The sequence below is a fragment of the Monodelphis domestica genome, chromosome 2 (genome assembly GCF_027887165.1).
Source record: "Monodelphis domestica isolate mMonDom1 chromosome 2, mMonDom1.pri, whole genome shotgun sequence".
In the NCBI taxonomy this organism is placed as follows: Eukaryota; Metazoa; Chordata; class Mammalia; order Didelphimorphia; family Didelphidae; genus Monodelphis; species Monodelphis domestica.
The window spans coordinates 442,155,888-442,178,359 of record NC_077228.1 but is presented as its reverse complement, the minus strand read 5'-3'; the positions used below and the strand labels follow the sequence as shown (position 1 = coordinate 442,178,359).

The window sequence follows — 22,472 nt, the reverse complement described above, 5'->3', positions numbered from 1 at the left end:
GATGGAAACTAGCAGACTGTCATTTTCATGTGTTGCTTCTCCCACTGACTAGTTGTATGATCTTGGGAAAGTCATAACCTTTCTGGGTCTTATATTCCTCATCTATTGAATGAATAGGTTGGACTTAGGGAATTATTTATGTTTGTTTTTTAAACCCTTACCTTCTGTCTTAGAATCAATACTGTGCATTGGCTCCAAAGCAGAAGAGTAGGCAATGGGGGTCAAGTGACTTGCCCAGGGTCACACAGCTGGGAAGTGTCTGAGGTCAGATTTGAACTAGGACCTCCATTCTCTAGGCCTGGCTTTCAATCCACTGAGCCACCCAGCTACCCCCTGGACTTGGGGGATTATTAAAAAGTTCCCTTCAAGATTTCATAGTTTTATGATTCTCAAGTGGAGAGCAAGAGTCCTTTCACTGTAAAGTAGAATGGTTGAATATATGAATTAAAGGAATTGTTTTTCTAAAGTTATAAGGGCAACTTGGGTTGCCTGAGGTTAAGTAAATTTACTCATGAGCCAAACAACTCCAGCTAAATTTAGAGCAAAAATTTTGTTTTGCCTTGTGTTGCCCTGTGAACCCTGACTTTTCACAATTCACTTTCCCAAGTGATGCACAGAGACCTTGTACAGGAAGTGTGTGCTCCAGGGCAGGAGAGATTTCCACTTTAAGACTTCATTAGAACTTCCATTTCTCAACGTGGAGAGCTAGGTCACAACCGACCCAGGCCTCCTGTGGGAGCAAATTATTCAGCTTCTCTGGGCCTGACTTCTTTCATCTGTAAGATAAGAGATTTGGACTTTAACTTTAGCCTGAGGTCAAATCCAGCCAATGATGAAGCATTTAATCCACCTCCTCAGAGATGGCCTGAAAATGCAGAATGAGACATGTTTGGGGACACGGTCAATGTGTGATTTTATTTCAATTAACTATGCATATTTGCTACAAATATATTGCTTTTCTTTTTTTCAACAAAGGGAGGTAAAAGAGAAATAAGTACAAATTTAAAATAAACTTAAAAAATAAAAAGAACATTTGAAGCATAAAGAGGAAAAGCAGTTGTCTTATGATGGAATTTATGACACTACTTCTATTCACTTTTTCTTCCTATTAAAAGCGCCAAAGGCATTTCTTAAGGGCTCCAACTTCTCCTTTTGAGTTGGCTCAATCCAAATTTATCACCCAATTCAGATTTTGAGTTATCTCCCTTCCTCCCTGCGTTCAGTGTGGCTCAGTCTCGATTTCTGCCCCAACTCCTCCCTCAAGGTAGAGAACTTCAACATATATCCTAACATTCCCTCCAAACCCAGACTTCCAAGTTCCTCGGCCTCCTCCCCCTCCCATCTCAGCTCCGGAGAGGGTAGCATCCTGGATCATGCCTCAGCCCTTGGGCGAAGATAACATGGGGGGCGGGGGTGGGGGAGGCGCAGGGACCATCCTCTAGTATCTTTCAGCAGGAAAGCAGAAACAGGCAGACAAGGGATGGTGGGAACACTCCAGGCCCCCGGCTTGAGAAATGCTGGGTCGGAGGTCAAAGTACTCAAGGGCAGAAGACAGCTCAAGTGGAAGGATTTTGGTAGGGTCTAGATTCTGAAGAGAGCTCTTTGTCTCTTGACAAATCACGGAGGATTACTGTCTTGTTCCCTTATTGTGCACCATTCTCACTCCCAAGCTCACAAAAGACTCACTGACGTTCTCTAATGGAGAATCAAGTCAGCTAAAAAGTACATTAATAAAAGTTGAGGGAGAATATATGTCTAACCCAGTGGAATTGCTTGTCAGCTCCAAGAGGGGGGAAGAAAAAGGGGAGGCAACAAGAATCATGTAACCATGGGAAAATGTTAAAAATAAAATAAAATCCAAAAAAGTACATGAAAAGATCATAAAATCAGAGACCTGGAGTTGGAAGGCCATCTGACATCATCTAGTCCAATCTCTTCAGGCTTTGGGAGGGTTTTTTAAACCTTTACTTTCCATCTTAGAAACCATGGTAAGTATTGGTTCCCAGGCAGAAAATCAGTGCTGGGGTAAGTGACTTCGCCAGGGTCTCACAGCTAGGAAGTAATTGAACCAGATTTAAACCCAAACCTCAGGTCTCCTCCCTAGACCTGGCTTCCTATCCACTGAGCCACATTTGAAAACACCACAGCCCAGAGAGATGATTAAATGAGTTGCCCTGCATGACTCCAATCTAATACTCTCTGCTATACCCTGAAAAGACCTTGCTGACAAACTAATGATCTACAGGTGGAGACAAGCACAAAGGTAAGGAAACGCACCACTTATCCACTGAACAAGCATCGATAGGTTCCCTCGTTACTAAACACTCTTAAGGAGACAGATCTAGTCAACTTTTTTGGTTATAATTATGAGTCTTTAATCGAGGCAAGATTATAATCAGGAAAAACCACTGGGCACCATCACCCTAGGGTTAGCCTGCAACTGCAGTACGGGGGAAGGGGCAAAGGCCCGCCCTTGCCCTCAAGAACTTACAGAAAAGGAAGTGGGTCATTTCCCATCCTCCAGGTTGGAGCTCCCGCCTCCCAGAGGCATGCGCCCACAGCCTGGGCTATACTGACCCCTGGAGCCAAGACTGGTTTTTTACATTTTAAAATAAAGTGTTTCTGTATGTTAAAATGTAAAACGTTCATTCTTGAACAAGCAGCAATGGGCCCGCTGGCTGGTGGGCCATAGCTGTCCAGCCTCTGCAGCAGCAGAAAGCTTCACTGTGCGGGCAACTAAGAAGGGGTAAGCAGGTCCCCTCACGGCCTTCTGGGCAGGAAGCCTTCTCTGAAGGGCTGCTGGATTTGAACAGGGGCGCCCCTGAGAGGGCATGCTGACATTCCCTTTGTTCCCACTGATTTTTGGAGGCCTAGAGAATAGCATGAACAATCAATATGCTGTGGTTTCCTTTGATCAAACCCGTCTGAAGGCTATTTTTCAGCTGTTTTTTTTCCTCTTGTGATCAGTCTCTGTTCCTTGATCAAAGTAATGAGGATTTTCATAGAATGCTGAACTCACCTGAGGCGTTTCTGAAAAATGAAGCGTAAATTCAGTTTCTACAGGCCAAACCCATTGTAGTAAGAGTTTGAACTACTTCAGAGAGGCTCTATCTCGTTAGTAATTCTTGACACTGTCACCTCCTGCCATCTTCCCTGCTTATTTCCCTTTCCTTTAAAAAAAATATTTAAAAGCATCATCGTTTCTGATTAAAGGGACCTTGAAGTGAACCTATTCTGTAAAGAATTGTCAAGAACTCTAATTTATTATTAGGTGGATTTTCGTATTTTAGGTTTTCCCAAAGTGGAGTTCACCTATAAAAAATCATACCAGAGAGGCAGTGAGGTGGCTTAGTGGCTAGAGAGCTAGGCGTGGGTAAGTGAGGGCTTGAGTTCAAATCTGGCACCAAACACTTCCTAGCTGAGTGGCCCTAAGGAAGTCATTTAACCCCAACTGCCTAGCCCTTAGTGCTCTTCTGTCATAGAATCAGTACTTGGTATGGATTCTAAAATGGAAGGTAAAGTTGTTTTGTTTTTAATAAAATTATACACCTCACATATGGACCAAAAAGAAAACTTTATAGTTTAGTGAGGTAGAATCATATGAAAAAAAGGGAAGGGGGAGAGATTATCATTCTGGTGTGAACTTAGGCCTCTGTATAAGACTGCTGCAAAGTCAATGATTTCAACTCTTCAGTCACTAATGGCTATAAATCTTGGCTGCTGAAATACAAACAGGACCTGAATGCCCCATACAAAGTCCCAAGACCTTTCCCACCACCCTTTAGAATTGATATGTCTGTCCTGGAACAGTGAATTTTTCCCAAGGGTGGTGGGGAACATGGGAGAAATAGCATCACCATGCAAAGAAAGTGCTTGGAGTTGGGAAAATGGCCCATCTAACACGAATCTTATAAAGAATAATTTTGTGAAGCTAAGTACAGATTAATTAACTTAGAGGAAGCATAAATTCCATTGACTGTACTCTAGAATTTTTGAGAGATAAGATGTCAGTGGTATAGATCATGCCTTCTGGATATTTTATTCAAACTCTAAAATAGCATATTTTGCAATTAAAAACACTGATCAAAAAGCTTTCAGGCATTGCTCCAAGGCAAAGCCTAGGCTAATATCACATTTTTTTCCCAAAGAACACTGACAAATTATTCTTCCCAATTAAACATTTTCTTTATTAAATCTACTTAGAAAAGTATTCTTAAACAGAACCAAAATTACCCTAAACCCATCAGTCATTTACTCTTCTCATGATGTTGAAAAGTTTTTAAAAAAAAAAAGTTAGCATAGCCTTTTATCTATGCAACTTGTATCTCCTCTCACAAGGTATTTTTACCAGCCACCCTGGTATCTGATTAATGAATTCACTGACAAATGCAGTCATCAAAATGATTTAGGCTTTTGTTCCAATAGCACATTTCTTCCCATTTACTTCTGGAAAAGAATATTCTCCCATGAGTCAACACTACTGAATCCACAATTTCGTGTCACTAGAGCTCTGGAGAGGGACAGGCCCAAGAGGTTTGGGGCAGGAGAGGAAATCTAGCAAAGATTTCATCCATCTCAAAATACTCCTAAGGGCCAAGTCACAAAGAATGGCATTCCTAGGGCAAAGTTGAGATGGGGCAGTAGTTCCTGGAGACTTCACTGTACATGCGATGGAGATCCTCCAAGAATAAAAGCCAGAAAGGCCCAAGTAGTAACAACGCCACAGATTCTGCAAGGAAATGATGGAAGGAAATGTCCATTAAATTCAAGATCACTTGTTTTTGAGTCTACCTGTGAGTTTGTTGGTTTTCCAAGAAAGCAACCCATTAGAGCAATAACCCAAAGGCCATGTGCTCTCATTACTTTCCGAGTCATGTTCACTTGGAAGGAAATTCCTAACCACTGATAATCCATCCAGTACCACCACTCTAAACTCATACACACATCCCTTGTGATACAGAAATTAGTTTGCCAATAGAAATTAAGAGTTCACTTCTTTAGCTCCCAAGGGGGCAATTTTTATAGGAGCAATGTAAAAAAAGTTTTATTCAGATGACAACTCCAACCATCTAAGTAGCATTTATGCAGACCAAATACATTTAGTTAGCTGCTCTCTGGCATCATAAATAACTCGTGAACTTGCCATCATCCTGACATCTTCTATCCAGAAGTAGAGAATGCCACTAAAATGACACTTTATGATCCTTGTCACTTACTGTAGTATGCAGTTGATATTAGGTGAATGTCTCCAATATCGGTACAGCATCACTTGCAGATCAGGGTGATACCTGTATTCTTGCAACACAATCCTGACACTTTGGGAGGGGGAAAAAAAGGCATTTCCTCAGTGATTTAGTGATTGGCAATGCACTACACAAGGAAGATGTTACTGCACCCATTAGGCTAAAAGTAGGAGAAACAGGTAAAAGATGTGATTTCAAGGAAGGGGGAAGTGATGAGCCACCTACTCCTTAAACTTGTTGGTCATAAGCAGAAACTGGTTCCTGGTGAATCGCCGGACATCAAATTTGCAGAGATCCTTGAATTCATAATAAATCTGTTCTTCATCTACCCCAGGCCATCTCTTCACTTTGAGAATCAGGGTGGGTGGTCGGCTGCTGGGGGAATCTGGGCCAGAGAAATTCTGGAAAAATGGAAAATATTATATGTGGACTGTCCACAGAAATAAATTATTAAAATCTGAAATCGGATATTGCTATTATCTCAGAAACTCAAGAGACATACCAGAAAAAGAGTATTTGAGGAGAGGGGACAAATTATACCTACATGGGGAATACAAACTGTAGAACTGCTGGGACAGCTAGGTGGTACAGTGGATACAGCTCAGACCTGGAGACTGAAAGATCTGAGTGCAAATCCTTCTGCAGAGACTTACTAGATGTGTGACCCTGGGCACATGGTCTGTTGGTCTGTTTCCTCATCTGTAATATTGGGGGGTGGGGTTTGTAAGGACAAAATGAGGAACTTGTAAAGTGCTTTACAAATCTTAAAACACTACATACATGCTAATTGTCATCATTATTTTTAAGGTAGCTGAGAGGGGAAAGGAAGAAGTTCTAGCTAGCCAGACAAATACATTTAGTCACTATTTTTATTTTGGAGATCCTTAGACCACCATCGGTTCCCAGGTTTCACAACTAAAAGGTCACAGGACCAAAGACTTAGAGCTGGAAGTAAATGCTGAGGACATCTGATTCAACCACTTCATGTTACAGATGAGGAAACCTAGGATGAGACAAGTGAAGTAACTTGCCCCCGGTCATCTAGCTAGGAAAAGGCAGAGCCAGGATGAACTGGGCCTTGATAAAATACTGGTGTATCCCACGGGCTTGAGAAAACTTTTAAAGACTAGGAAAGCTTGGTTTGTAAAGGATTTGTCAGGATACAGCCCACAGCTGTTGCTCCCCTTCCTACCCTTGGTTCGGGTCTCTGAGTAGCTCTGGACGAGCACCTGTTAGGTGCCTGAAAGTCTAGATAGTCACTGCCTTCCAGGGGCTTACGGTCTCCTGGGGGAAGGGTGCCTGGAGAGTGGGCAAGTGTAGGCAGATATGTGATCCCGAAATGCTCAGATCTCAGAGGTTCTGGGCAATGGAGACTAAGGAGTGAAGGACTGAACTGTGTCTGCAGAAAACTTACCACAAGGCCGTTCCTGCTCACTGGCCCTGAGGGAACATCCATCCCACCCAGTTACACAGAATGAGCTTGCAGTGGCCTACATCCAGGACTGCCCTTATTCGGAAGACAGGGAGAAGCTGCTGGGATCCCTATGCCCAGCCCCCACCCCTTCTCCAGCCCCAACAACCACCAATTGACTTCCCACCTGGGTCCCCCAGAGCAAGGGAGGGTGACGCACACACTACTCACGATTTTAGAGATACAAGCTCGGATAAGGTTCACCTGGTTCACATAAGGGGCCAGAACCCCAAGATACTGAGGGAACGTGGGCTCCAGTCTCACGCCCCTGTTACAGGAAGGAGAAGGGCTTCAATGTGGATGCTCTGTCTCATCACAGAATCCCTCTGTGCCAGATACAGATTACATGCAGGGTCACAGACTAAAAGCTGGATGAATCTTGACAGATCTCGTTCTGCAGGGCCCAGAAAGACCAACTGATTTGCTTGAGATCACAGTGGAAGCCAGTGGGTGAGCCAGGATTTGAAGGCAGGGCCCACAACCCCAAATGCAGGACTTTTCACTCAAACACACTGCCTCCCGTTTGGGAAGAAGGCTGCTATGTCCTTGTCTAGGAACTCTCTCTTCCTATCTAACCCTGGTGGGCTTCTTTTTTCTCCTTTGTAAAAATCATTTTACTTGCTTCACAGGGCTATTTTGAGGAGATGAAAAGAAATTTTAAAACATTAACTTCCTTCAAGATAGCATAAATGCCATTTTCTAATAGAGGCCTTTCCTGGTGCCACCAGTTGTGGATGCTTTTCCCTCTATAGATAACCTTCCATCTCTTCTGTACAGATCTTGCATGTACTTATTTGTATAATGTTATAAACTGTTCCTTGAGTATAGGGATTATTTTTGCTTTTTCTTTCACACTTAGCACCATGTCTGGCACATAATAAGCACTGAATAATGCTTGCTGATTGGTTCAAAGTGCTTCCCAGTTATAAAGTGCTAAATAAATCTGGTTTTAGTGTCACTTATCATGGGTTACATTGTATTAAATGATAAAATTTCAATTATCACCTCCACTAAAGTCCACCTTTGATGCTTACTCTAGCATGGGATGTCCCTTGGACTCTTCAAGGTTATCCCAGATCAGGTTGATCCTATCAAGTTCAGGCCCTGTCTGTTGTCTAAGGACCAATTTGGCCAAGTTCTGAAGGTTTGATCGTGAAGTCTGCTCACTGTGGCAAACATTTGGGCAATAACAACCTACTAATTTATAGAAGGATGTGTTAATAGAAAGAATACCCAAACCAACAAAGACACAGGTATTTTAAATATTCATCAACTACATGGGAAAATGTATTTAGGACTTCTACCCTGAAATCCTCAAACAGGGACTGCCCTAGTCTGTGCTACCTGCAAGGGCTCTTGACCTTGAGCTGTCCTCTTAGGACAAGGATCATTGAGGTTCAAGAGAGAAGGGGAGGGGAAGATAAGATCAGGATGGATTAGGTGCTGAAATGGGGGCTCCAACAATACCATGTTCCTCCCACCCACTCTCTGCACTGAACAGAGTTTGACTGAGCAGTAAGTAGCCAGTACAAGGATCTGGAACAGCAGGAGGCAAGAAGGAAGGGAGAGAAATCCTTGGAAGCAGTACTGTGAGGAAAGGAGGAAAGTGCTGACGTTGTGTCCAATCAAAGAGGTTGCTCAAGGAAGAGAGGCCATTAGTCAGACCTGCTAACTCAGAGGTTTCCAATACTTGTGACTGGCTCTGTCCTTTTTAGTCCCCTATAGCCACAACCAAGCTGAGTACAAGTAAATTTTCAGAAAATCTTTCAACTAGTAAAAAATCATCAACTAGTAAAAGCACAAGTCAAAAAGAAATGCTCACCCAGTTGATCTATGTAGCAGTAAGTGGGCCACCTTCAAGAGAACTGGAAGGAAAGAAAATGTGAAATATAAGTGACCCCTCTCTCCAGTGCATCCTCCACCCAAATGCCAAAATTATTTTCCTTAAATGAAGGTCTAATCTCATCCCTCTCTTACTCAGTAAACCTCCATGGCTCACAATAGCCTCCAGGAACAGACAAATTTCTCTGTTTAAAGTCCTTCAAACCTGGCCCCAACCTACTTCTGAGCCTTATTATACATCCCTCCCTTTCCCAAACTCCAGGAGATCCAGCCACAGTAAACTTTCTGTAATTCCTCACATGGGATAATCACATTCCTACTGGCCATTTCCTGTGCCTGTAATACATTTCCTTCTTAGAATCCCCTTTCCCCTTCAAATCTCAAGATAAACACTGCTTTCAACATGAAACCTGTACTGATCCCCCATGCCCTAAGCCTGTTCCTTTTTCCCAAAATTGCCTTGCATTTATTTTGCATATAAATTTTCTCTCCCATTAGAATGTGAGCTCCTTGATGGCAGAGATTGTTCCCAATACCTAGCAAAGTACCTTTCACAGAGCAGGTATATAACAAATGCTTATTGATTAATTGACATCAAGTCTCATTTTTAATTCCTCACCCATTTCAGAGTGCTGTCACATTCTGTTTGTTATCACTCTGAATAGAGGGTAGAAAATCCCATTAAAGTAAATATATATATTTCTGCTCGTGGTACCACTATCCTCCCAGTTATTTAAGTTTAAAACCACCAAGTTCTCATTGACTTTTCTCTCTGTTCTCCATCTCCATCCTCATCATCAGTTCTTTTATTTCAATTCTCCAATATACCCCATTTCTACTTATTCCTTTCTGTTCTTGTAATATCATCCTCTTTTGGAGTTCCAATCACTTATCTTTTGTTTTGGATTGGTTTTTCTGAGGCAATCTTCCTCTCTTGCCCAAGCTTTGGCCTTACTGCTGCTCAGAATTCACAAAACTTAAAGCAATCCACCAACATCAGTCTCCTCTAAATAACAAGTAATACGCCACCTCCAGTTATTCCTGGCCTATTATGCTAGTCTCTTAACTGGCCTCCCTGATTCTAGACTCTCCTTTCCCTCAACCTTTCACCCCACTCTTCCCACCAGAATAATTTCCTAATGTAGACATCTAAGCATATCATTACCCTGTTCCAAAACCTTCCCTCAGCTTATCAAAAATAAACTTAGCTGGCATCCAAGGACTTAATAATCTGGCTCCAAATCACCTTTCCAGGCTTACTTTATACTGTTTCACATAATCCCATATTCTGCCAGCCTACATGCCTAAAATAGACTCTTCCCTACCATGCCAACAATGGAAATTCCTCCCTTTCCTCAATGCATAGTTCAAGTGCTCAATTCTCCAAGTGGTCTTCCCCAGATCTCTCTAGTTATACGTGATCTCTCCATTCTAGATGCTCTTGGTAACTCTCTTTGGACTTCTCCTTTGCACTTAACAACTACAATGAGCATTATATCACTTATACATCTCTCACACATACATACACACAAAGTTCTTTACGGACAGGAATTGTGTCTTCTTTCACCTTTAGCTCCCTGACACAGGACCTTGCACATAGTATCTTATAACTATCTGAATTGATTTTGTTTAAAGTTCCTTTTTTACCTGATCCACAAAGGAAGGCATCATAAGCTGCTTCATGAGGGTATTTGGTCTCAACTGAAACATTTTCCCCACAAGAGAGAAAAACAAAGAATTGAGGCCATGATTAGAAACAAAATTTGGATCAAGAACTATCTATTCCTAACCCTAATCCAACCATCTTCCCAACTACATTAGCATTAGCGCTACAAATGTTCACCTTTTATCCTAATTGTACCAAAGGGGAAAAAAGGAAATATAGGAGAAAGAGGCTGGCAGAGGAAAGAGCTTCCCAAAAGGTTAAGTAAATTGTTGAAGGAAACAGAGGGTATATTATAAGAACAGTATATGGATCCCCAACAATAGAACACTATAGATGCTTACATAATAATTGCTCCTTGAATTAAACAGAATCAAAGTGGACTCAGGTGAAAAATACTGAGTAATAATGTACCCATCCAACCCAACACTTATTGGGGATAAGGCACAATTTCTGGGAAACCTAGCTCCCCAATCAGTAGACCTGGAAGCATCTTGCTTTAATTGGAACATACCATATTTGATACACTCGCTTGCATGGATGATTACTGGACAAGAATTCTTGGTAGGATTCAGGTCACTATTGGAGAAAGAGCCAAGGATAGGGTTTTTTCTTACCTGCATATGTCACACTTTCGCAACAGTGCATGTACTCACACATCTTTTCCCTTTGACTAAATTAAGAAAACGAGTCAAAAATACTGTGACTCTTAAAGAGAGCTCACAGAAACACACAGATGAATAAAGACCTTTAGAACAAGGGGTCAGGACAAATTACATGAAACCCTAACTATCAAAGCAGACCACTCTGAAGGAGCTACAGAATTCCTCTGTCATCCCTGCACCCCAATAACATCCCCCCCACCTTATGCCCCTGGACAGGAAGAGAACTGAGAAGTATATATGTAGATCAATGATCCCATCAGTTGTGAGGCTCATTAAAAGCAGATCAAGAAGCTTTACCTTTTAAATCTCTAAACTAGCTACAGCTGTCATGCCTCCCCCACATCACCCCCACTCCCTGACATGCTGATGCCTCCCCTCTCTGAAGGGAGGACTTTCTTTCAATCTGCAAACTCATATAAACTCAACTTTAAGCTAAGATAAGGTGACTCTCCTAAAAAAGGTTGGTTCTCCCCAAAAGCATATATATGTATAGCTAGGTGCTCAGCTGACAGAGACCCAGGCCTGGAATTAGAAAGACCTGGCCTCTGACACTTCCTAGCTGTATGACCCTGAGCAAGTCACTTAACCCCCATTTGTTTTCTGGCCCTTGCCCTTCTGTCTTGAGAATTACTAGAACAGAAAGTAAGGGTTATGGGGGGGGGTCATATCCACAGGGTTATTTTCCATTCATCTATATCTTGACCTATATATTCAGATTAGAAAACAGGCTAAAGATCAAAAGTGAAAATAAAAATCCTACTGCTCAAAGACACCTCCCATCACCATGGAGCTGGGCCTGAGATGCTACAGGTTCCTGCCCTCGAGGAGCAGAATCAAAGACATCTAGCTTGCCTGTTTAGGACTTCATAAACCTCCAAAAGATTTGAAGCTCTCGGGAAACTTAGTTCCTGTGGGATAAAAAATGAGAGACAAAACTGGGGCGTGAGAGAGATGAGGTCAGCTGGGATTTTATAAACTTTTCACCTTCAGTACTCCCCAAAGGGCTTATATAATAGCTTTTTTGTCCCCTCCAATTCCACCCAACAGCATAATCATCCCTGTTCCTCCAATTAAGACTAAATGAGTATGCAGTGTCCTTAGGGGTCAGCAAGCAATCCTGATGACTGATGATGGAGAGACTGAACAGAGAAACAGAGCAAACTGACATGTCTCCCTCAGGAGACCAGTTTAGTAAGCTAGTAATCTGAGCCTCAAGTTAGAGATACAGGACATGTCCTACAATTTCCATGTCTCAGCAGGACCAGATAACCTCTGAGCCAAGAAGGGAATTTAGGTTCAACAGTGTCTTAGGACTCAAGTTTCATCTTGCACCATCATCCCCACCACCATCATTTATAGCTGACATTTATATGATCCTTTATAGTTTTGAAAAGCACTTTACATACACTGTTTCATCTAAATGTCACCACTGTCCTGGGAGGTAGGTGCTATTCTATCTATTTTAAGGAAGAAGAACCCAAGGCTCTAATATTAAACCAACTTGCCCAGGGTTTATCAAACAACTGCCAAGGAACTAGAGAGGCCTTGAACTCAGGTGTTCCTGACTTTTGGTACAGCCCTCTTAAAATTATGCTATCTCCAGGGGGAAATGCATCTCTTTTTTGGGATGTAGGTCACTCAATCGATGAGCCTGAACAATTATGGCCTACTTCAGGACCTAGCAATTATACTTGGCCATTTTTTCATCCCCCAAATCATGTATCTTGTATTTGGTCCCTTCTTCATTTTCTAACTCCAAGATGATGGATGAAATTTCTATCTAAGTTCTAAATTACCTTTTCTAAAGAGAGGCTTCAACTCTGATACCCACCCTGAAATACATTTCCCATCAGAGTTGTGAAGATATTCCTAGCATTCCAATAATATGTAGAACACTAATAACAACTAGAAAAAGCCCCATGTCAAATAATCTCAATAAACAAAACAAACTAGACAAACAGGAAAAAACATGGAAGTTTCCATAAAAGAATCAGTTTTGTCACTATTGTAACCTTGCACAGGGCAAAATAACTAGTCATTAAATCCTGGATTCTATACTTTATCAGGAAAGAGAAGGCAAAAAAAAGGAAAATGTACAATGAAGTTTACGAAGCCTTCCCTTTCCAAAACACAGGTTGTTAATTCACCCTCTGGGCCACTAGGTGGAGCAGTGGGTAGAGTGTGGGTCCTGCAGTCGGGAAGACTCATTTTCCCAAATCCCTATCTGGCCTCAGACACTCACTTGCTATGTGATCCTGAGCAAGTCACTTAACCCCGTTTGCCTCAGTTTCCTTATCTATAAAATGAGCTGAAGAGAACTGGCAAAGCACTCCAGTATCTCTGCCAAGAAAACCCCAAATGGGGTCATGAAGAGTCAGGTACGAGTGAACAACTTACCTTCCAAATCTCTTTTGTCACATTCTTAGTATCTATGAGGACAGGAAACAAGCCATGGATGTTCAGCTTAAATTGTTCATAGGATTCTAAGGAGAGAATTAATCCATCAGTCAGGATTTATTAAGTATTTTACTATGTGTCAGGGACTGTCTGGGGCTGGGAATGAGAGACAAGAGTGAAATATCTGCCCTCAAGAAATCTGGTTTAGCCAGGAGATACAGTATATTCATACAAGATGTCTTCAACGCTTAAAAAAAAAGTTCAAAACTGTATTAAGACTTTGAGGATCTTCTTTTTGTGGGTAAGATACTGTCTCTCTTTATGGTTCTACTCTTTCATATGGAGCAAAGCTGTGAGCTTCGGAAACAGTTAATCTGATTCAGAACTCTGAGAACAAGCTGTGCCATACTGAAGATACAGGCATCACCAGCATCTTCTGACCATAAAGCATGTCATGTATTTGACTATAGACTGAAGATGAGACTTGGGTCACTAATCTAAACTAAGATGATGCCAATTAAAGAGACTACCCAGAGTTTCAACTCAAAAAGATGAAGAAATGAAAGAGCCAACTTCAAGAACTGCATCAGCAAAGCTCAAAAGGATGGAAACAACAATGAGTTTGGCCAAGATGTGCCCAAACAGGTATTTGTTGAGCATAGCATGGACTAGGTCAGTTTCACAACTTCAGAAGTAGCTTATTAAGGAACTTTTAGGGTAGTTCCTGAGACAGAAAGAAGATACCAAAGTTTACAGTTCTGGAGCTGTGAGATACCTTCAAGCACGAGGGCTTTCCTCACTCATTTGCCTCCTTGACAGGTTTTCTCTAAAGATGTGCCCAAGCCCCTCCAAAGATACTGAGTGCGCCCTGGTGACTTGGCTTTATGTATGCACTAATATGCAGATGTCCTTTATGGTGTACTTGCACTAATATGAGTACCTATGATGCGATTATATTGCCTTATTGCCAAGTAAATGGTTATGCTTAAGATCTAAAAGTAATCATTTTGTGTAAATGGAAACATCACTGGAGCCAGGAGAGCTAGTTTGAAGGAGAGGAGTATATTCCCCCACAAAAAGGCCCCTGACAGAATATGAATAGAAGAGGGTGGTAGTGGTCCTTTTCTGGGGGCTCAGACCTGCTAGGGTGAGAGAAGATGAAGCAGGTGTCCACCCACCTGAGTGAAGGATGGAAGCAGTTATAATTTGGGCCACCACCCCATCATCCCTATCATAGACAGAAGAGTGATTTGGGGAGGAGACATAGGGATCAGGACAGGTTCATGTACTAGGTGGTATCTGAGATGACAGATCTGAGGTAAACGAAGGGATTCTCAGACAAAGCTGAGCAGGGAGGGCTACAGATAGAGCACCAAGATGCTCAGAACCGAGGCTAGCAGGTACTGAGAAGTAGAGGAATTCCTGTTATCCAAAGAAGCTGAAAAAGAGAGGGCCACAGTCACCCTACCAGTGGTGAAAGTAAAAGGCAGAAGGGTGGCCCACTTCCTATTCTGGGAAGATAATAAGAGATGAACCCAACAAGTGGCCTTTGTCCAACTCCAAGATCTTCTAATAAATGCTGAAGACTGTCTGTTAGGGACATAGAAAAGGAGGGGGGGCGACATCTATTCCCACTCAAATCCCTATCATTCCCTAAAGACTAAAAGCCTGTGTCCCTTCTCAGGCCCAGCTCCCCCTGCAAAGCTCCAGATCAGGAAAAAGGGCACAAGTGCATCTCCTCCCCTACCTGGGAGAGGTCTGTAGAACTTCTCATGAAGGTGCAAAAGATCCATCATCATGTTATGTCCCACCAAAGGCTAGAAAGAATAGAGCCAAGAGACACAAAAGAATGAATCAAAGTCACTGGGTGCCACCAGTATTTTCTTACACAGAAGTCAGTAATCAATAGCTTTAGGCAACCTCTTTAGTCCTCTTCCCCAATCATTCTCCCTCTTCCTTTTAAGAAAAGAAGTTCTTAATAGCCCAACTACCTGGAAGATCAAGCAATTATTTAGCCCCCACTAGGTGCCAGATGTTCTAATAAGCACCCAGGAAAACAAAGACAAAAAGGAAATATGTTGTGTCCACAAAGAACATTAATAGAAAAATAAAAAGAGAAGGGAAGAAAGGAGTAGGAAGAATTCAAGGTAAGTAAGGTAATTAACTCCAGGAATTTCTTAACCATATATCAATCACAAGACAGAGGGGAGATGGTTAACTCAAAACTCAGTACACCTGTGTCCAGTAATCTGCTTTAAAACAAACACAGCTCTTTATAAGCCAAGGAACAAGGTAACACTGGTGCTTTATTTAAGGGGCAGCATTTCAAAAGCCACCTGTTAATCATACTGGTGAAAGCAGTAATGGACAGAATCTGCCCAGCTTCTGAGGACCAGCCTACCTTAGCTGAGAGATACTTTATCATTGAAAAGGTGTCTACAAGGAAATTAGTCTTTTTTAACCCCAGAAACATGTGAAGACTGATTACTAGGACATGGGAAGATTGGACTCTGCATTAGAGTGGAGGACTCACAATGATGAAGCCAACAGTCATTAAAATAACATGATAATAATAATGGCTGACATTTGTGTAATATTTTAAGATCTGTAAAGTACTTTGCAATATGATTTTTATTCAGTCCTCACAACAACCCTATGAGGGAAGTTGGGGGCTTTTGTTATTACCACTTTACAGATGAGGAAATTGATCCTGAGAGTGATTAAGTCCCTTGCCTAGGATCACACAGAAAGTGTCCAAAGAAGAATTCAAACTCAAATCTTCCTGAGTGGGTCCGTTCTATTCATTGCCCCATCTATCTGCCCAAAGAAAAACGATAGGAATAGGGAGCTGGCTGTCATAGCCAAAGGTATAACCAGCTGGGGCCATGAACCTAAACAACATTGTCAAAAAACAAGCAATAGGAATATAAATCTCTACCTTCTTGGCTTTTACCAGCATCTGGAAAAAGACGGCAAAACCTCGGGCAGATAGGAGAATCTTCTCCCTCCTGCAGTCATCATGGTCACGAGAGGAATTCTCTAGACACCATCGGTATTGCCTGCTCACTTTCTTCACTAACACCTTCCAGGAGACAACAAGGGCAAGTTATTTGAGCCTTAGACCTGAAACATTAGGAAAGAACTCTCAGGCTTAGGGAAAGAGAGATGGGAATGAGACAACTTTGAGGGCAGGCTGTAATAATCTGGTGGCTAGTCTAGCCTCCCCAAAACAATCTTCTTTCCACACTTTCATTGAGAAACCCTGGCATTTGGCCCACAGACATGGGCCTTTCATGGAAGAGGTATTTAAACTAGGTTTGGCTGGGTGACAAAGACCAATAAATTAAGAGGCTACCAAGGGATCCTCTTGAGCAAGGCAAAAAACATTCTTCAATCTAAAAGGACAGAATTCCCAACTCACCCCTTTGTCTTTCATCAAGGTCCAAACTGTGGGGAGAGCCTGCCTCAGTACCAACTGTACCTCAAAAGCCTGGAACCCTGAGGCAAAGAGAGGGAAACAAGAAAGCAAACAAGGGCTGAAATGCACAGGTCACATTCAGATTTGAAAAAACAATCCACCCATCTTCCTGAATCTATAGCGTATTTGGACCATAGTACAAAGAGATGAAATGGAAAAATCTCCATTCACCCACATGACAAGTCCAATACCATCCTGGGCCAGCATTATCTTCTGCTCATATTATATGAGAGAAGTTTTAAACAAAGAGGGAATTACAGAAGGAAAAAAGGACAGATGAATATCAAGAGTGCTTAGGATTAACTTGAGGAAGGAGTTCCTGACTGCTTATGCATTTATGAATGACCATCTATAATGACTACCTATTCTCAAGACAGAGGTCACACTTATAAACAGCATGACCCTAAGTCACCCAAAGAGAAGGTACCAGCATCAAAAGTCCAACCTTTAGGGCCAGCAAGATAGCTCAGCAGATTGAGAGCCAGGCCCAGAAATGGAAGGTCCTGGATCCAAATCTGGCCTCAGGCATTTCCTAGCTATGTGACTCTGGAGTAAGTCACTTAAGCCCCCATTGCCTAGTCCTTACCACTTTACCACTTCTGCCTTGGAAGCAATACACCATATTGATCCTAAGACAGAAGGTAAGTTTTTCTAAAAAAAAAAACTTTTTTTAATAAAAAGAAGTCCTACCTTCTAAGACCCAACCCCTCACCAATAGGCAGGATCTTGAGTATAAAAGTAAATCTAGTTTTTTTAAATCTGGATAATAACTTTGTGGGTATACATCACGGACCTGGATAAATACCCCTTTCATACTCTTATCTAAAAATAGTTCTCCTGCCTACCAGTTATATCAGGAAGTGTCATCCAATCTCCTTCTTGTGCCATCTCCAACCACCGAGTTACCTCATCAATCACCACCTTCATTTGGTCTTTGTCCAGTGTACTGCAAATTAAATACCAAGAAGAAAAGGAGATGGAAAGAATACAACCAAATAAAATGAGATGATCCCAAATAAATCAAACAAGATGATTCAATAAATGAAACAAGATGATTCCAAAAGGAAGTGACTGTTTGCTATTTTTCAGATTCTGGTATTATGATCTAAGAGCCAAAACAGGCCACCAAAGAGATTACCACTCTTGCTATTCAAGTGGTAAAAATACATTTTTTTTAAATAAAATTTTTTCTACATTTCTCCTCTCAAGAGGGATGTTTCCTGATCCCCTCCTGTGTCATATGATCATTAAGAGGAAGAAAAATTTGGGTTCTATTAAAAAATAAGGTGCTTTTAGTACTACAAAGAATAATAACCATATGGTATTTTTTTTAAGTAATGGAAATTGTGGTAAATATGGGTTCATCGATGTGAGAAATACCACCAACTCTCCTCCAATCTTGGTAGTGATAGCTTACAAACATGAAACACCAAAGGTTCTAAGAATATGAGCCCTCTATCACTTCTCCCCATCAAGCACAAGCATTGCTCCAACCCAGGCTCACAGTCAATATGTAGGGGAATGTTAGAGAGATGTGACCTGTCACCTGCCTCTGTAGATGCTACAAATCCTGTGTCCTCAGCAACTGCAGCTATTGAAAAAACCCAGAAAACAAAGTCCTTGTTGCTAAAGTCCTTGCATTGTCAAATGGTTTGACATCAAGAAGAAATATAGTATCATCAATGGAAAAGATTCTAAAAAGGATGGAGTACAGTCTGTTTTACCACTGTACCCTGAGGACCATGAGGCACTACTATTTGTCCTACAATCAATTCCTCCTCTATGTATTGCCTCTATTAGAATATAAATTCCTTCAGAGCAGAAACTGTCTTGCTTTTATTTTGTACTTTTAAAAATAATTTTGCAAGATATAAAATAATATGTATTTTATTTTCCCAATAATTTTCAACATATGTTTTTCCAAAAATATAAGATCCAAACTATCCTTTCTTCTCTTCCTTCCCCTATCCCAGAGATGATAAACAATTTTATCTGGCTTATTCATGTATTATGAAAAACTTAACTCCATATTGGACATTGTTGTAAAAGAATAATTATATAAAACCAAAACCCCAAATTAAAAACACACACACAAAAAAACGAAGTAAAAAACAATAGGCTTTGATCTGCATTCCAACTCCAATAGTTCTTTCTCTGGAGGTGAATAGCATGTTTTGTCATAAGTCCCTCAGAATTGTACTGGAACACTGTATTGCTGAGAGTAGCTGAGTCTTTCACAGCTGACCATCCCCCAATATTGCTGTTACTATGTACAATGTTCTCCTGGTTATTTAACTCTGAATCAGTTCATGTAGGTCTTTCCAGCTTTTTCTGAAATCATCCTGCTCATCATTTTTTACAGTACAATAGTATTCTATCACCATCATATCCCACAATTTGTTCAGCTATTCCCCAATTGATAGACATCTCCTCAATTTCCAATTCCTTACCACCACAAAGAGAGCAGCTATAAATGTTTATGTACAATTAGGTCCTTCCCCTCCCCCGTTTTTTATCTCTTTGAGATACAGACCTAGTAGAAGTATTACAGGATCAAAGGATAATGCAGTTTTAAAACACTTTGGACATAGTTCCAAATTGCCCTCCAGAATGGTTGGACCATAACTACACCAGCAATTAATGTCTCAATTTTGCCGTATCCCCTCCAACATTTATTTTTCTTTACTGTCTCTTTGGCTCTGATAGGTATGAGGTGATACCTCAGATTGGTTTTAACTTGCATTCCTCTAATCAAGAGTGACTTAGAGGGATAAACTAGATGCATTCCCAATAAGATCAGGAGTGAAACAAGGATGCCCATTATCACCTCTACTATTTGACATTGTACTAGAAACACTAGCAGTAGCAATTAGAGAAGAAAAAGAAATTGAAGGCATCAAAATAGGCAAGGAGGAGACCAAGTTATCACTTTTTGCAGATGACATGATGGTCTACTTAAAGAATCCTAGAGATTCAACCAAAAAGCTAATTGAAATAATCAACAACTTTAGCAAAGTTGCAGGATACAAAATAAACCCACATAAATCATCAACTTTTCTATATATCTCCAACACAGCTCAGCAGCAAGAACTAGAAAGAGAAATCCCATTCAAAATCACCTTAGACAAAATAAAATACCTAGGAATCTACCTCCCAAGACAAACACAGGAACTATATGAACACAACTACAAAACACTCACCACACAACTAAAACTAGACTTGAGCAATTGGAAAAACATTAACTGCTCATGGGTAGGACGAGCCAATATAATAAAAATGACCATCCTACCCAAACTTAGTTATCTATTTAGTGCCATACCCATTGAACACCCAAAATATTTCTTTACTGATTTAGAAAAAAACCATAACAAAATTCATCTGGAATAACAAAAGATCAAGGATATCTAGGAAAATAATGAAAAAAAAAACCACATATGAAAGGGGCCTTGCAATCCCAGACCTTAAACTATATTACAAAGCAGCAGTTATCAAAACAATTTGGTACTGGCTAAGAGACAGAAAGGAAGATCAGTGGAATAGACTGGGGGAAAGCGACCTCAGCAAGACAGTATACGATAAACCCAAAGATCCCAGCTTTTGGGACAAAAATCCACTATTCGATAAAAACTGCTGGGAAAATTGGAAGACAGTGTGGGAGAGATTAGGAATTGATCAACACCTCACACCCTACACCAAGATAAATTCAAAATGGGTGAATGACTTGAACATAAAGAAGGAAACCATAACTAAATTGGGTAAACACAGAATAGTATACATGTCAGACCTTTGGGAGGGGAAAGGCTTTAAAACCAAGTAAGACATAGAAAGAATCACAAAAAGTAAAATAAATAATTTTGACTACATCAAATTAAAAAGCTTTTGTACAAACAAAACCAATGTAACTAAAATCAGAAGGGAAACAACAAATTGGGAAAAAATCTTCATAGAAACCTCTGACAAAGGTTTAATTACCCAAATTTATAAAGAGCTAAATCAACTGTACAAAAAATCAAGCCATTCTCCAATTGATAAATGGGCAAGGGACATGGATAGGCAGTTCTCAGATAAAGAAATCAAAACTATTAATAAGCACATGAAGAAGTGTTCTAAATCTCTTATAATCAGAGAGATGCAAATCAAAACAACTCTGAGGTATCACCTCACACCTAGCAGATTGGCTAACATGACAGCAAAGGAAAGTAATGAATCCTGGAGGGGATGTGGCAAAGTGGGGACATTAATTCATTGCTGGTGGAGTTGTGAACTGATCCAACCATTCTGGAGGGCAATTTGGAACTATGCACAAAGGGTGCTAAAAGAATGTCTGCCCTTTGATCCAGCCATAGCACTGCTGGGTCTGTATCCCAAAGAGATAATGGACAAAAAGACTTGTACAAGAATATTCATAGCTGTGCTCTTTGTGGTGGCCAAAAACTGGAAAACGAGGGGATGCCCATCAATTGGGGAATGGCTGAACAAATTGTGGTATATGTTGGTGATGGAATACTATTGTGCTAAAAGGAATAATAAAGTGGAGGAATTCCATGGAGACTGGAACAACCTCCAGGAAGTGATGCAGAGCGAAAGGAGCAGAACCAGGAGAACATTGTACACAGAGACAAACACACTGTGGTATAATCGAATGTAATGGACTTCTCCATTAGTGGCGGTGTAATGTCCCTGAACAATCTGCAGGGATCTAGGAGAAAAAAAAACACCATTCATAAGCAGAGGATAAACTGTGGGAGTAGAAACAGCGAGGAAAAGCAACTACCTGACTACAGTGGTTGAGGGGACTTGACAGAGGAGAAACTCTAAACGAAACTCTAATGCAAATATTAACAACATGGCAATGGGTTCGAATCAAGAACACATGTGATACCCAGTGGAATCACACGTTGGCTATGGGGGGGTGGGGGGGAGGAAAAGAAAATGATCTTTGTCTTTAACGAATAATGCTTGGAAATGATCAAATAAAATATTATAAAATTTTTTAAAAAGAGTGACTTAGAATATTTTTTCCATATTATTATTGATAGTTTTTATTTCTTCACTTGAAAATTGCTTGCTCATATTCTTTGATCATTTGTCAATTGGGCAATAACTTTTATTCTTATAAATTTGACTTAATTCTCTATATATTTGAAAAATAACACCTTTATCAGAAAAATTTGCTGCAAAAATGTTTTTCTTCTAATCTTGCTTACACTGGTTTTGTCTATACAGAACCTTTTAAATTTAATATAATCAGAATTATTCATTTTACATTTTCTGTTTTCTTTCTCTTGTTTTGTCAAATTCTTCCCTTCTCCACAGATTTGACAGGTAGACTATTCTACCTCCCCTTAATTTGCTTATGGTATCCCCCTTATGTCTAAATCATATATCCATATGATTTTTATCTTATCTTGGTATAAGGTGTGAGATAGTTTATGCTATAATGTTTTCCAGTTTTCCCAGCATTTTTTGTTAAAATAAGTTCTTATCCCGAAAACTGGGGTCTTTGGGTTTCTCAAACACTAGGTTGCTAAGTATGTTTATTCTGTATCTATATATTCCATTGATCTACTATTCTATTTCTTAGCCAATACCAGATTGTATTAACGATTACTCTTTATAGTAGTTTGAGATCTGGTACTGCTAGGTATAATATTATTGGGAAAGGGTCAGTCTTGTTTCCTTTCCACATAGGCTACCTTCCTTCACATTTTTT

The 22,472-nt window shown here is 40.6% G+C and overlaps 1 protein-coding gene across 4 annotated transcripts in view; it reads right to left on the bottom strand.

Moving 5' to 3' along the window:
• Positions 1-479: 479 nt before the first annotated feature.
• The window catches only part of PNLDC1 (PARN like ribonuclease domain containing exonuclease 1), a 29,191-nt gene continuing 7,198 nt past the window's right edge, over positions 480-22,472 (bottom strand). For 2 of the 4 annotated variants that reach the window (XM_007484852.3, XM_056819011.1), the window contains 13 exons: positions 17,605-17,705; positions 16,703-16,779; positions 16,220-16,363; positions 15,029-15,098; positions 13,282-13,367; positions 11,737-11,792; positions 10,734-10,798; positions 10,204-10,257; positions 8,537-8,579; positions 6,886-6,982; positions 5,469-5,644; positions 5,217-5,315; positions 4,167-4,729 (listed from right to left, as the gene is read on the bottom strand). In XM_007484852.3, the coding sequence (XP_007484914.1) occupies positions 4,657-4,729; positions 5,217-5,315; positions 5,469-5,644; positions 6,886-6,982; positions 8,537-8,579; positions 10,204-10,257; positions 10,734-10,798; positions 11,737-11,792; positions 13,282-13,367; positions 15,029-15,098; positions 16,220-16,363; positions 16,703-16,779; positions 17,605-17,705 (1,141 nt within the window). In that variant the 3' untranslated portion in view covers positions 4,167-4,656. Of the gene's footprint in view, positions 3,031-4,166; positions 4,730-5,216; positions 5,316-5,468; positions 5,645-6,885; positions 6,983-8,536; positions 8,580-10,203; positions 10,258-10,733; positions 10,799-11,736; positions 11,793-13,281; positions 13,368-15,028; positions 15,099-16,219; positions 16,364-16,702; positions 16,780-17,604; positions 17,706-22,472 lie in introns of those variants that run through there. The other 2 variants (XM_016428997.2, XM_007484853.3) reach the window with 2 other exon arrangements.